The 12,568-nt window shown below is 52.7% G+C and overlaps 1 protein-coding gene across 1 annotated transcript in view; it reads right to left on the reverse strand.

Moving 5' to 3' along the window:
• Window positions 1-1,494: 1,494 nt before the first annotated feature.
• Map4k2 (mitogen-activated protein kinase kinase kinase kinase 2) overlaps window positions 1,495-12,568 on the reverse strand; it is an 18,026-nt gene continuing 6,952 nt past the window's right edge. The window contains exons 4-25 of the mRNA XM_028771008.1: window positions 12,290-12,430; window positions 12,092-12,199; window positions 11,648-11,726; window positions 11,485-11,543; window positions 10,696-10,739; window positions 10,577-10,615; window positions 10,456-10,489; window positions 10,230-10,338; window positions 10,062-10,150; window positions 9,941-9,982; window positions 9,773-9,857; window positions 9,598-9,677; window positions 9,460-9,520; window positions 9,256-9,373; window positions 4,932-4,990; window positions 4,750-4,853; window positions 4,495-4,672; window positions 2,712-2,780; window positions 2,525-2,611; window positions 2,196-2,266; window positions 2,048-2,103; window positions 1,495-1,926 (exon numbers count right to left, since the gene is read on the reverse strand). Of these exons, the coding sequence (XP_028626841.1) occupies window positions 1,839-1,926; window positions 2,048-2,103; window positions 2,196-2,266; window positions 2,525-2,611; window positions 2,712-2,780; window positions 4,495-4,672; window positions 4,750-4,853; window positions 4,932-4,990; window positions 9,256-9,373; window positions 9,460-9,520; window positions 9,598-9,677; window positions 9,773-9,857; window positions 9,941-9,982; window positions 10,062-10,150; window positions 10,230-10,338; window positions 10,456-10,489; window positions 10,577-10,615; window positions 10,696-10,739; window positions 11,485-11,543; window positions 11,648-11,726; window positions 12,092-12,199; window positions 12,290-12,430 (1,800 nt within the window). The 3' untranslated portion in view covers window positions 1,495-1,838. The remainder of the gene's footprint in view (window positions 1,927-2,047; window positions 2,104-2,195; window positions 2,267-2,524; window positions 2,612-2,711; window positions 2,781-4,494; window positions 4,673-4,749; window positions 4,854-4,931; window positions 4,991-9,255; window positions 9,374-9,459; window positions 9,521-9,597; window positions 9,678-9,772; window positions 9,858-9,940; window positions 9,983-10,061; window positions 10,151-10,229; window positions 10,339-10,455; window positions 10,490-10,576; window positions 10,616-10,695; window positions 10,740-11,484; window positions 11,544-11,647; window positions 11,727-12,091; window positions 12,200-12,289; window positions 12,431-12,568) is intronic.

Here is a 12,568-nt window from a genome sequence, read left to right on the forward strand (position 1 = left end):
TGTCTACATATAACCTTGGCTGGCCTGGAATTCACTTTGTAGACCAGGCTGGACTACAATTCACAGTCCTGCCTCCACCTCCTGAGTACTGGGACCACGGGCATCCACCACAGCCTAACCTATAATCCATCTTGTATTTGAAGAATGATATCTATAAACAAATAACATAAATAAAATCATGTCTTTCAGTGCATAGTCCTGGCTTGCCCTGTCTTTGGCTTGTGTCACCACTTTTGCTGGGAGCAAAATCAGTGGATCTTGCCTTTCACAGGCCCCTCACTTTGGCACACTATACACCTAAACCATTTCAGATGGACTCCTACCACCAGGTGTCACTGTCTGCAGTCCACTGCTCTCAAGTCTGAGGCCAGTTCTCCCAGTGCACCTGGGATCAAGTATTGTGAGCTGGCTGGGTGGAGAACACCTCTCACCCCTACTGCCAGCATCTGCCACCCCACCCCACCCCACCCCCCACAAGAAATCTGGGCGACAGGAAACTCAGTATTAACTCTGAGGCCCTATCTCCCCCAGCCCCTCAGCTGACTTTGGGTCTGTCTCCCTGAGGACAAATACTGTGTCCCCTTCCCTCCTCTGCCTTCCTGTTAGCCAAGCAAACCTCTTGGTCACTGGAAACCAATCAGAGCTTTGGAAGAGGGTAGTCAAGAGGACAGTAATAACCACAAGGCCCACAATTCTGCTTACATGAGCTGTCCCCTACCCACCCTCGCCCACCCATTCCTTCACTGAACTTGCAAATACTTGCAGCAAGCATACCAGGCACCTTCTGCCAACCCTTGTACTAAAGGTCAGGAGGGTGACAGAGCTGGACCTTTGTTCCACACACCCCCTTAACCCTCCCAGGCCAGCCCTTATCTGTGTGCCCCACCATTCTTCAGTGGCCTTCAGGCGGTGTCTGGGACCACAGAAAAGGGGACTAAGGGAGAATACAAAGCATAAACCACAGGGGAGATACGTGCCAATGAGTTTCCTGGGTCCTGAGCTGTATCTTGGTATGGAGTGACTGAACACTAAAGGGACTCACATCCATCTTCCCAATCTAACCTGACGCTTCACTGTGTGATTAAAGGCTTGTCATGGGACACTGCAATAGACAGGGGCAGGGTGCAGATCTCAGAAGTGGTCATGGACATGGCTAGCTCCTTGGCTAGCTTCCACAGACCACAGTCAAGACCCTTTTTGGGGCAAGGCTGCCCTGGACAGGTCTCTGCTTAGAGTTCCCCTGCACGTGTCCATAAGATGCCAGATTACAGCAGAGGACTCAATCAACACAACTGAGTGAGGGCTGCTGGCGCAGGGACCACTGATTGGCTTATGTCACCTGAGCCTAGACTCCACAGAGCACCAATGGACTGGCCCTTCCATGGTGCGCGCCTGAGACCAAGTACTTAGAGAAAGGTGTCCTGCAGGAAAGATGGAGAAAAAGAAGAAGGGAGAAAAGGTGAGGGCTCAACTCCTCTACCTCAGAGGAACTAGTGGGATAAAACCAACCAGTTTTAATACCAATATAATTCTCTCTTAAATACATGTTGCCCAGGATAGAACCTGGGACGGGCTCTTGGCAGAAAGAATGGAAAGGAAAAGTGAAAAAGTGGAATGGATCAGCCAGGCAGCCCATCCGGTCCAGGGCTTCCTGTACTGGGGACAACTCTCCAGGGACGGTAGGTGCTCACAGCTCCCCTCGGTCCAGTTATTGCTGAGGTGGGTGGGCTACCTCTCCTCTCTGCCCCCAAACATTTCTTAGAATTAGGTCTGCCCTCTGAGATGCCAGCAGAAGCTGGAGGTGGTAACCGAGGCCTGGGCACCATCAGGGAGATAGCTCAGTAGCTGCTCTGGTGACCCGTGAGGATGTAGAGGTTGCTGTGTGCCCCAGGGTTGTCAGTGGGAATGCTTTCCAGGATGATGTCCCTGGTGGGGGAAGAGGCACAAGGTGAGCAAAGCAGGAAAGCTAGGTGAGCCCATACCCTAGTCTAGCCTGGGGGTGGCATCTGAAATAGAAGGTACATTTCACATACCACCTGAATCTTACCTGTGGGCCCCCAGCACTCGGAAAATCCTGGTCTCATCTGTAATCTCCTGGGTCACCTGGAAGGCAAGGGACCCTGAGACCATCCCAACAGTCCTTTCTAATCAGGAGGCTCAGAGTTGGAGGCAGTTAGGACCCGAGGCCCACTTACCTCGTTGGTGTCGAGGCTTCGGCCCTGCATGCCATGGCTCCAGAACGCCAGCACACTATCCTGCAGACACACTGGAAGAATGGGCTGTTAGCCCTACACTACCCCTGCACCCCATGAATCCCTTCACTCTTGCCACAAGGTCCAGTGGCTGCTCCAGCCCCAACTGGACCCCGACCAACCCACAGGGGTCCTCACTGATGCTGGGTATCCAGGATGGCTACCCAAAGGGAATAGAGAATCTACCCTGGTCCCACTGCCAGCCCTGAGCTCTAAGCCCAGCCACATACTTCTGGACTGGATAGAGCCATGCCCACATCTGGCTTACTCACCCACAGTCTCAATAGGGAAGTCAAAGGTTAGCTCAGGGGCGAGTGCAGCCGTGGGTTCCCCCTGCAGGTTAACGATTCTCACACAGCCTGCACATGGAGAGAGCTTGTGGGTGGAGGATGCCTGGCTCCCTGCTGAGATGGCAGACCCATAAAGCCTTCCCCACCAGCACACTCCACTGCCACTCACGTTCAAAGCTGACCAGGACTGTGTCCCTGTCCATTTGGATCACCTGCTGTGCAGAACCCGGGATCCCTTCTGTGGGCAGAGAAAGAAGGCAAGGCCGGGCTTGCTGAGCCGCCAGTCCACTCTAGCATGCTAAGGACCGAGGGGGCATGTTACAGCCAGCCCTACACCAATAGCATGTTTCACCTCACACTAGCCTCATGGGGTCATACTCAGAACAAGGGACTTGCCCTGAGGCTTATTAGGACCCAGGAAGGGGTTGCAGGGTCCTGTGAGAGCCTATAGAAGGTCCAGGGTCAGACAAAGCAGGCTGTGAGATTCAGTTGCTGTGTGGCTGGTGCAAGTCACTTCCTCTCTCTGAATTTCACTTTTCTCTTTGGTAACTCAGACATGAGTTACCCATTTTACAGAGTCGTCGTCGTCGTAAGAATTACGGCCGAGGGGGCTGGAGAGACGCTCAATGGGTAAGGGAACTGGCGGCTCTTCCAGAGGATGCATTTCCCAGCATGTACATACAGCTCAGTCACTTGTAGCCCTCTTCTGACCTCCAAGGCATGCACGGGGTATGTACACATACACGGAGGCAAAACATTCATACACATCAAACAAATTTAAAAATACTATTCTTTAAAAAGCAGCACAAGGCCGGGCGGTGGTGGCGCACGCCTTTAATCCCAGCACTTGGGAGGCAGAGGCAGGCGGATCTCTGAGTTCGAGAGTTCAAGGCTAGCCTGGTCTACAGAGTGAGTTCCAGGACAGCCAGGGCTACACAGAGAAACCCTGTCTCGAAAAAACAAAACAAAACAAACAAACAAACAAAAAAACAAATAAAAAGCAGCACAAGAATTAGGAATGAAATCCCGAGGGGCTCCTGGCACCAACAGCCCTTCCGTTTCTACCCACTGCCCAAGCTTTCTCCATGGCTGAGATGTGTCCTTCCCTGCTAAGTGTCTGTTCCCTACCTGACCAGAACCCCTCTTCCTGCTGCTGCTGGCTAAGGCTTAAGCACCACAGCCAGCTTTTCCTTGGCTGCCAAGCCCTTTAATCATATGAGATTTTTTTTGTTTAGTTTGGTTGCCTGTTTCATTTGTTTGGACTTTTAAAGACAGGGTCTATTATGTAGTTTTGGCTGTCCTGGAACTCATGTAGACTAAGCTGGCCTTGAACTCACAGATCCACCTGCCTCTGCCTCCTGAGATTAAAGCCATGTGCTACCATGTTTAGACTTGTTTTGCTTTTGAGACTGGACCACACTATGTAGGTCAGGCTGCCATTGAACTCTTATTTTTTTTCAAAAATTTATTTGTTTATTTTATGTATATGAGTATACTGTAGCTGTCTTCAGACACACCAGAAGAGGGCATCTGATCCCATTACAGATGGTTATGAGCCACCATGTAGTTGCTGGAAATTGAACTTGATCTCTGGAAGAGCATTCAGTGCTCTTAACCACTGAGCCACCTCTCCAGCCCCATGCCATTGAACTCTGTACAGACTGACCTCAAACTCAGGATCTTCCTGCCTCAGCCTGCCAATATTTATACCACCATGCCTTTTTTTTTTTTTAAATAACTTCAGATTGTTTCCCAGGCTGCATCTATTCGTGGGTTCATGCAATCCTCCTGCTTCAGCCTCAAATCACAGGTCTGTGCCACTGAGCCCAGGCTAGTCTAATGAAGTATTTCATGGAAGCCCAAATCAGAGAGCCAGGATTGAAGCGCCCTTAGCCCTACTCTCTGACTTTCTCAAGCATGCCCTCCCTGCAGCACCCAGCTCTGCTGCTCACCAGGAGGGATGAGGATGTCTGGAGTCAGGCCAGCCTCCAGAGGCAAGACATGGAACAGGACTCGGCAGCCGGGTCCCTCGGGTCCCTCAGCGCCCACACACACCTGTGGCAGCTCCTTCCCATCGAGCACCAGCGGCTCCAGCATCCCTGCCGGGCTGGGCAAGGGACTGGAAAAGTTCTAGAGGACAGCAGAGAGGCTTGGCTCTGTTTCTTCTGCAGGCATCCTGAGCCCTAAGGGCCCTTCAGGTCTCTTACCTTCAGCAGCAGGAATTTCTGTAGTGGCTCATACCACTGCAGCAGAAGCAGGCTGGCAGGCAGGGCAGCCAGCAGGAAGGTACTGCCAGTATAGGGGTTTCGAACTGCGGGAGGAGGAAGAGGTGGTAGGCATGGGCTCAGCCTCACAGCACCTCTCCCAGTCCCATACAGCCAGCTCTTACCCACACGACACTGCAAGCAGCCTTTGGTGTCAGGAATCTTGGTGGACAGGGCAAAGCGCCTGTAGGAGTCAAAATCAGCATATGTTCTGGGAGCCATCAGTGGGCAAGGCCCCTGAGCCCTGTGAGGTGGTCACTGTCATCCCTAGCTTTATGGATGACACTAGGCTCAGGGAGGCTCAGCAATGTGCCTGCAAGAGCTGCAAGGCGCTGAGGTTCCATGGGCATCATGGCTCCCAGCCTGGGGACATCCTTCCAGCCCGCTTTTGCGTTTAAGTTTTCGGAGAAAAGGGAGGTTCATGTGACCCAAGTGGCTCTCAAGCTCCCGAGTCCTCCCATGTGCTGACCTTAGAAACCTGAGCACCAAATCCAGCACCTCACACCTGTTTCCTTCTTTTTTAACTTCTCCTGGGCTAACTAGATACTCCTTAGGTACAGGAACCTGCTACCACCAGACTTACAACCTCAATCAATTCCTGGGATCCATGTGCTAGACTGAGAAAAATTACTCTTGTAATGCGTCTTCTGACCTCCACTTGTATATGTGCCAGATGGGTTATCACCCTCACCCACCCACCTAAAATAAGGCCTTTAATCCCAGCACTTGGGAGGCACTGTTAGGAGGATCTCTGAGTTTAAGGTCAGCATAGTGAATTCTAGGACAGCCATATAGAGAGACCCTGTCTCAAACAAACAACTAATAAATTTAAAACAATTAAAAATAAAGCATTTCTTTACATTGAGTGATTATGGGAACACACATCATGTCACATATGTAAAGATTCAGAAGACAACTTCTGGTCCCCCGTCCATCATGTGGGTTCCTGAGATTGATCTCAGGCCCTCAGGTGCCTTTTCCTGACAAGCTAAGCTACTGCACCAGCCCTCATTTACTTTTTACCCAGAGTCTTACTCTGTAGCCCAGGTTAGCCTGGAATTTGTAGCAGTCTTCCTGTTGTAGTCTTCCCAAGTGCTGGAATTCCTGGTAAAAGCCACTGCTCTAGGTTCTGTGTAGTTTTAACAAGTCACCTGACCCCTCTACCTGTCGCCTCAGTTGCAGGTGAGGCAGCTGGTGTGGAGACCAGAAGCTGAGGCAGGTCCCAGCTTGACCGTACTAGTCCCTTTCAAAGACTGACAAACAGGCCCTGGGAGATGTCAAGACTTCAAATAGCAAATAGCCTGCCTTCTGCAGGTGGGGCTCTGACCCTGTGGGGCAGGTGGGTGGCTGTCTTATGGGGAGTCCCCCGTGCCCTCAGGGGACTGACCATTAGAGCCTGTTTCTTCATCTGAGGAACTGGGCTGTTAATACTGCAATCTGCTCCCCATGACTCAGGTCCTGTCTGTGCTCCTGCCAGAACAAACCCTGGGAGGATGCTGGTGTCTGCCCTGCTGTGCTGACCTCTGCCCTCCCTCTTCCTCCCACTCTATCCCCAGCTGGCATCTGGGTAGGTCACAGCATATCTGGACTGATACTTTTGCATCTGGTGTTTCCTCTAAAAAAAATTCCAATGTTCTCCCCTTCTTTATGTTCAAAGTCTGGCAAGCTCTCTGCCTAAAGGTCAGAACAGAGGCTTAGGAAGCCCAGAGGGCACAGGCACCAAGACAGGCTTGGTGTGAGCTCTGTAGATAAGGCTGCCGCCCCAGGCCTGGCCTGCCCCATTTCAGAAGAGCCTCATACTATCATCAAACTTCCAGTAATCCTCCAGCCTCAACAACAGCTACTACTACCACTACCACTACTACTACTACTTCTACTTCTACTTCTTCTTCCTCTTCCTCTTCCTCTTCCTCTTCCTCTTCCTCTTCCTCTTCTTCTGTTGTTTGTTTTGGTTTTTCGAGACAGGGTTTCTCTGTGTAGCCCTGGGTGTCCTGGAACTCACTCTGTAGACGAGGCTGGCCTCGAACTCAGAAATCCGCCTGCCTCTGCCTCCCAAGTGCTGGGATTAATGGTGTGTGCCACCACTGCCTGGCCAGACTCAACTTCTTGAATGCTGAATGACAGGCATATAATTTACTTAATGTGGCAAAACCAATTTAAGCCCAGACTCCTACGTCATTCACAGCTGGTGACAGCTCCATCCTTCCTTCAGCCTAGGTCAAAAGCCTTGCACTCAACCTTCACCCCCTTTCTCTTTCAAACGCCACCCACCTATCACCAGAAAATCCTGCTGGCTCCACTGGTGAAACAGAAGGAGAACCAGACCATTTTTCACTTCCTTTACTCTTACTTCAGCCCACACCCCCATTGCTGGCCACCTACCCCGCAACAGGCTTCCTATGGCCTCCGACCCCTCCCTCATCAGGGGCTCAGTCCTCACCCAGAGCAGAGATCCCATGAAGACCTCAATGCCAATCGCAGCTCACCAGCAACCTCCAGGCTGCTGTAAGCCAAAGCCCAAGGTCTCTCTGAAGAGACAGATCCTCGATGATCTCCTGTTCCTCACGAAAGCCAGACTGGCGTCTGGCCCCAGACCTTTGTGCTGGTCATCTCTTCTCCTTAGCCTTCCCTACAGATCTCTAGCTTCTTTGGAAAATGACATTTACTGGGGCTAGAGAAAGGCTTAGTGGTTAAGAGCACTAAGCTGTCCCTCTAGAGGATCCGGGTTCAATTCCCAGTACCCACATGTCATCTCACAATCGTCTGCAACTCCAGACCCAGGGGATCTCACCTGGATCCTCACACCAAAGCACATAAAATGATTTTTTAAATTTTTTTCATTGCACACATGTGTGCATGTGCGCGGGTGTGTACATATCAAGGTGTACACGTGGAGGTCAGTGAATAGCCTGCAGGGCCTGACTCGCTCTTTTAATTATCAGGTGGCAGGCATCCTCAACCACTGAGAAATCTTGCCAGCCCCACACTCCTCTAAGTCCTAGGTTACTTGTACAGTGCTGGGAACTAAACCTAGAACCTCATACATGCTAGGCAAGCTACCTCACCTCACCTCACCTCACCTAAGCTCCAGCCTCAGCCCTGTCCTTGGTCTTGGTTCAGATAGCACTTTCTCACTGCAGGCTTTCAGAACAGACTTTTAAAGTCTTCTTCAGCCGGCTCTTCTCCATGGTGTTTGCTCTGAGCCATCACTGCCAGAGAGCCTCATTTTTCTAGGTCTACCATCTACCTCCTCTGCACGCACGCGCAAGCACATATACACACACAAACACATGCACGCACACACAAACCGAGAGACACACACACAGAGGGGAAGAGAAGGGGCAAAGGTCCCTTCAGTCCATGGATGTGCCTGAGCTCTGCACAATGCCAAGAACATATGAGGAAGGTGCCGGCCGGCTGCCTAATTACCTGTCCAATAGCTGCAACCTAATACCGCATGTCAGTGCTGGGCTACTTAGCTTCTGCAGTGGGCTCCTCTGCACTGGTCTCCAGGCCTGACCATTCTGTTTCCCAGATACCAGTCTACTGTAGCTCTTGATATGGCCACTATATCTGTTTTCAGAGACAGGAACTCACATAACCCAGGCTGGCCTCAAACTCAATAGGTAGACAAGGACGACCACGAATTCCTGATTGTCCTGCCCCTATCCCCCATGTACTGAGATTACAGGCATGCAATACCATGCCCAGCTGTGTTTTGTTTTTGAGACAAAGTATCCCCTACGTAGCCCAGGCTGGCCTCAAACTTTGATATTCTCCTGCAGGAGCCACACCAGCCTGGCTCTTAGACAGTGAGCTGAAGCATCCATCACAGGAAGCATATTGACCAGTACACAATAAGATCCTTTGAAATGCTGATAGCACTGCTGTCCACTGGACAGAGTCCAAGTCCTAGGCATAAAGGAAGGGTTCAGCCACCTGTGAGGCTCTCCGCCCTCAGGCCAAACACCATAGGTTTTCCAGGCCTTGCTGTTTGGTCTCACCTACACTCACTCTCCCCTCCCCCAGAGCCTTGACATGCACCCTCTAATGCTGTCTCTGCCTGCTGGCTTTCAGATCACTCTCTCCAGCTCTCCCCCCACCCCCACCCCTACCCTGAACCAAGCAGTCTGCCATGAATGCCCATGTCCTTTCTCCAAAGCAGGGTTTCTCTTGATGCATTACCAGGCCCAGCCCTGGGCCACCAACTGCAGGATGAAGCCCACAATTTACGCAATCCACAGGGCATGTTCACAATCACATCCTTTTGTGCATTTCAATAAACCAGGTGGACAGGAGGGGAGACCGCCAACTACTAACCAGGAGGAAACAGCTTCAGAGATGGGAAGTGCCTAAGTGATTAGCTAAGACCCTGGCAGTCTCAGGAGTGGGCGGAGTCCCACCAGCAGGCACTATTCTGGACCTTCTGTGTACCCTACACCTGCTGACCTGGGGATGATGCGCTGAGTGATGCGGTTGGTGGGAATGGAGAGGGGTGCCTGGTGCTGCAGTCTCCGCTGCTCAAACAGGCCTGGGAGGTCATGCGCCCAGATATGTGTGGACTTCCCTGAAGTGGAAAGAGAAGACCACTTAGGGCTCAGAGAAAGTTTGGGGAATGGTGCTCCAGCTGCCTCTGCACATGCCTCCTCCTACCTGAGAGTGACAGCAACACATTGTTCACACAGTAGAGCCAGGAGCAGCGCTGGGAGATGAGCTGAGACCAGAGACAGTAGACAGGTAGTCAGCACCCAGCATCCTGTGCCTCTGCCCCCAAAAGCCAACAAGCCTCACCTTCTCCAACGTGTCCTCATGCAGTTCATGCAGGTTGAGGGTGTAGATGCCTTCCTCGGCTCCTACCACCAGGAACTGGTCTGTAGGCATGGGCATAAGGTCAGAGGCTGCCACACATTCCTGGCCTAAGCTAAGGGTGTCCTAAGTTACTGCTTCTGCTGTACCCCTGGCCCACCTCGAGTCACAGGGTGAACCCAAGTGACAGCAGCATGGATCTGCAGGGGGCAGCCATTGAAGACCTTGGAGAAGCAGGCGCCCATCTGGGGAGGAAGTGAATAGCTGGTAAGGGACCCAGTGGCAATGCCAGGACAGGAGGGCCTGGGGACAGCCAGTGAACACTTACGTGCACCTTGGGGGTGGGAGGAAGACCATGGCAGGATGACCGCTGTGTGTGAGGGAGGGAAGGAGTCAGGGCCTAGGTGGCACCCTGCAGCCCCACCCCCACCCCTCTGCTGTCCTCTCACCTCAGGATCCTCCCGCTGCTTCAGAGTAGCCCAGGCGGTGGGCAGCAGTGGGGGGCTGCCAGGGCCAGCTGGAGGTGCTGACAGGGTACCTATATGTACAGACCATTGTGACTCCAAGCCCCAGCCGTACCCTAGAATTCCCCGTGGGCTGCCAACCCTGGACCTCACCTGCGGAGCAGGACTGGGCATTGTCATTAGATGTTGAGTCAGTGTGGGACAGCCCCAAAAGTGGGGCCCGTTTGATAGTTCCAGTGGCATCCTCTGGGGAGTCCAGCTCCTGGCAAGAGGGTCAGAAACAGCCTGGCCATCAGGAGGTGCCCCATGCTGCACTTCTGCCCCACAGTGCTCTGTGCACACAGCGTACTTCCCAGCTCTACCCTCTTCCAATCCACACCTGGAATTCTAAGGCTGGCCGGATAGTCAGGCTCCTATAGGGACACAGCAGATGGCACGGTGAGGGTGGACTGTCCCCCAGGCCTGGAGACCCTCCTTCACCCCAGGCGTGGGTCCCTTACCTTTCCTCTAGGGCCTCCTGGACTGACTGCAGCAGGCTCCTGGGCCAAGGAAGGGGTCAACAGTCAGTCTTCCGAGAGACTCAACCTGCCCCTCAGCTTCCCCAGCCTTGTTCACTCACCCACTCAGTTCCTCTTTTCCCAGGAGTGTCCACTCCTCCTCCCACTGGAGGAGATCAAGGCAGAGACACCAGAAGAGAGGTGAAAAAAAAAAAGAGAGATTTCAAGAGATGAAAGGAGAGAGCCAGGAATGACCCGGAATTGAAGGCATCCCTAGACTCTAGGGTGAGTTCAAGGCCAGCAAGCGTAAGTTAGAGGATCCTGCTCACATTAGCAACGAGAGAGAGAGAGAGAGAGAGAGAGAGAGAGAGAGAGAGAGAGAGAGAGAGAGAGAGAGAGAGAGAGAGCGCAAGCAGGAGAGTGCAGACCGATAGACAGATGGAGACTATTCTGTGACAAGCAAAGACTTGTGAAAGCCAAAACAATAAAAATAAGAGAGAAAAGATAGACAGGGAGATGGAGGAAGACAGCAAGCCAGCAGGGCAAAGAGTTGGCCGCTGTGGGGTCAGAGAAAGGAAGTAGTGACAGACAGTAAGAGGAGACAGGGTGACATGATCCGCTAACAGGCAGGCTGAGGAATGTGGCTCTTGTCCTGTGAAACCTAGGTTTCAAAATGGTGTGGCCAGCCTTCCACTTCCCAGTGCTGTCTAAAGGAAAATGGTGGAGGAGGATCCTCTAGCCCAAGACCCCAGGTGACATAAGCCCAGGGGTAGCCTCCAGCCTGGGACCCCAGGTGACACTGGCAACCCCTGCTTCAGACTGGCTGTGATTTGGGATATTCCATCTGCACCTGCACACCCAACTCCTCTGCTCCTGAAATCTGCTCTCCACACACACAGCCAGTGCCTCACCGGTTCATTGAGAGGATCTGTCTCCTTCCGGCGAGGAGCACCAAATTTCACTTGATGAACTAGGGAACCAGTGGATTAGATTAGGAGGGGGTTAAAGTCTCAGAATGGGCCCCCAAAATAACACCAGATCCTCGGGTGCATTTAGCCCAGCCAGAAGACGTACATTGGATCTCGGAGGGGGTCCTCTCAGCTGGACCATGATGGCTCCTCGAGTGAATGGTATCTGGAAACATATCATGGGTCTAAGAAAGAACACAAACAACAGACAGATTTGCATCCAGCACTCACCTCCTGCCACCGGGGCGGGTTCTTCCAGGTCTTGACCCCATCAGGTGTCCTGTTCTCCTGACAGCCCTCTGAAACTACTATGAAATAAAACAGCCCTCGGTTCACAGATGGGAAAACTGGCACAGAAACATCAAGACACTTGCCAAAGGCCACACAGAAAGGAGGACCGCTTAGTCACAGTCATGGTTGGCTTGGGCCTGAGGATGTGCAGTGGGCTTGACTAAAGAGAGGCTCTGCTGGAATTCCACAGGTCACATAAATTCTGATTTATACCACCTTCCCACCAGGCCAGGCTGACCCAGCTCCCAGCCCCTCTTACCTCTAGTTCACTGTCTTCAGGGGAGAGGGTTCCCAGGTGGGGGTCACTGGCCTTGTCGAGGAGCTGAGTAAGGAGGGCCGGAGGGAGTTGCTGGGTCGTGAACGGGTGCTGGGGGAGCAAGGGGTGATGAGGTTACTCTCTGTCCTCCAGGCCTTGTCTCTGAGCCCCAAGTCCCCAGGCTCAGCCCCTGCCTCCCACCTGCAGAAGCTTCTCAGCTGTAGGCCTCTTCTTGGGGTTCTTGGTTAGGGCCAGCTTGAGGAAGTGGTGGAAATTCTGGGTCCTGGTGGGTACAAAAGCCCCACCCGCCCAAACCCAGGGTAAGCTCTGCAAAGAAGCATCCTATCCTATTTGCCCCAGGTGGTCACCAAAGGAGCAGCAGCTTGGTCAGTGCTACTGTTGCACCATAGGAGTGCCTCCATCACAAGCCACCAGCCCTTCCTTCCCCCTCGTGCCCCTCCACTCCCCCATCCCACTGCC

Source organism: Grammomys surdaster, unplaced genomic scaffold (genome assembly GCF_004785775.1).
Source record: "Grammomys surdaster isolate TR1022 unplaced genomic scaffold, NIH_TR_1.0 205, whole genome shotgun sequence".
Lineage (NCBI taxonomy): Eukaryota > Metazoa > Chordata > Mammalia > Rodentia > Muridae > Grammomys > Grammomys surdaster.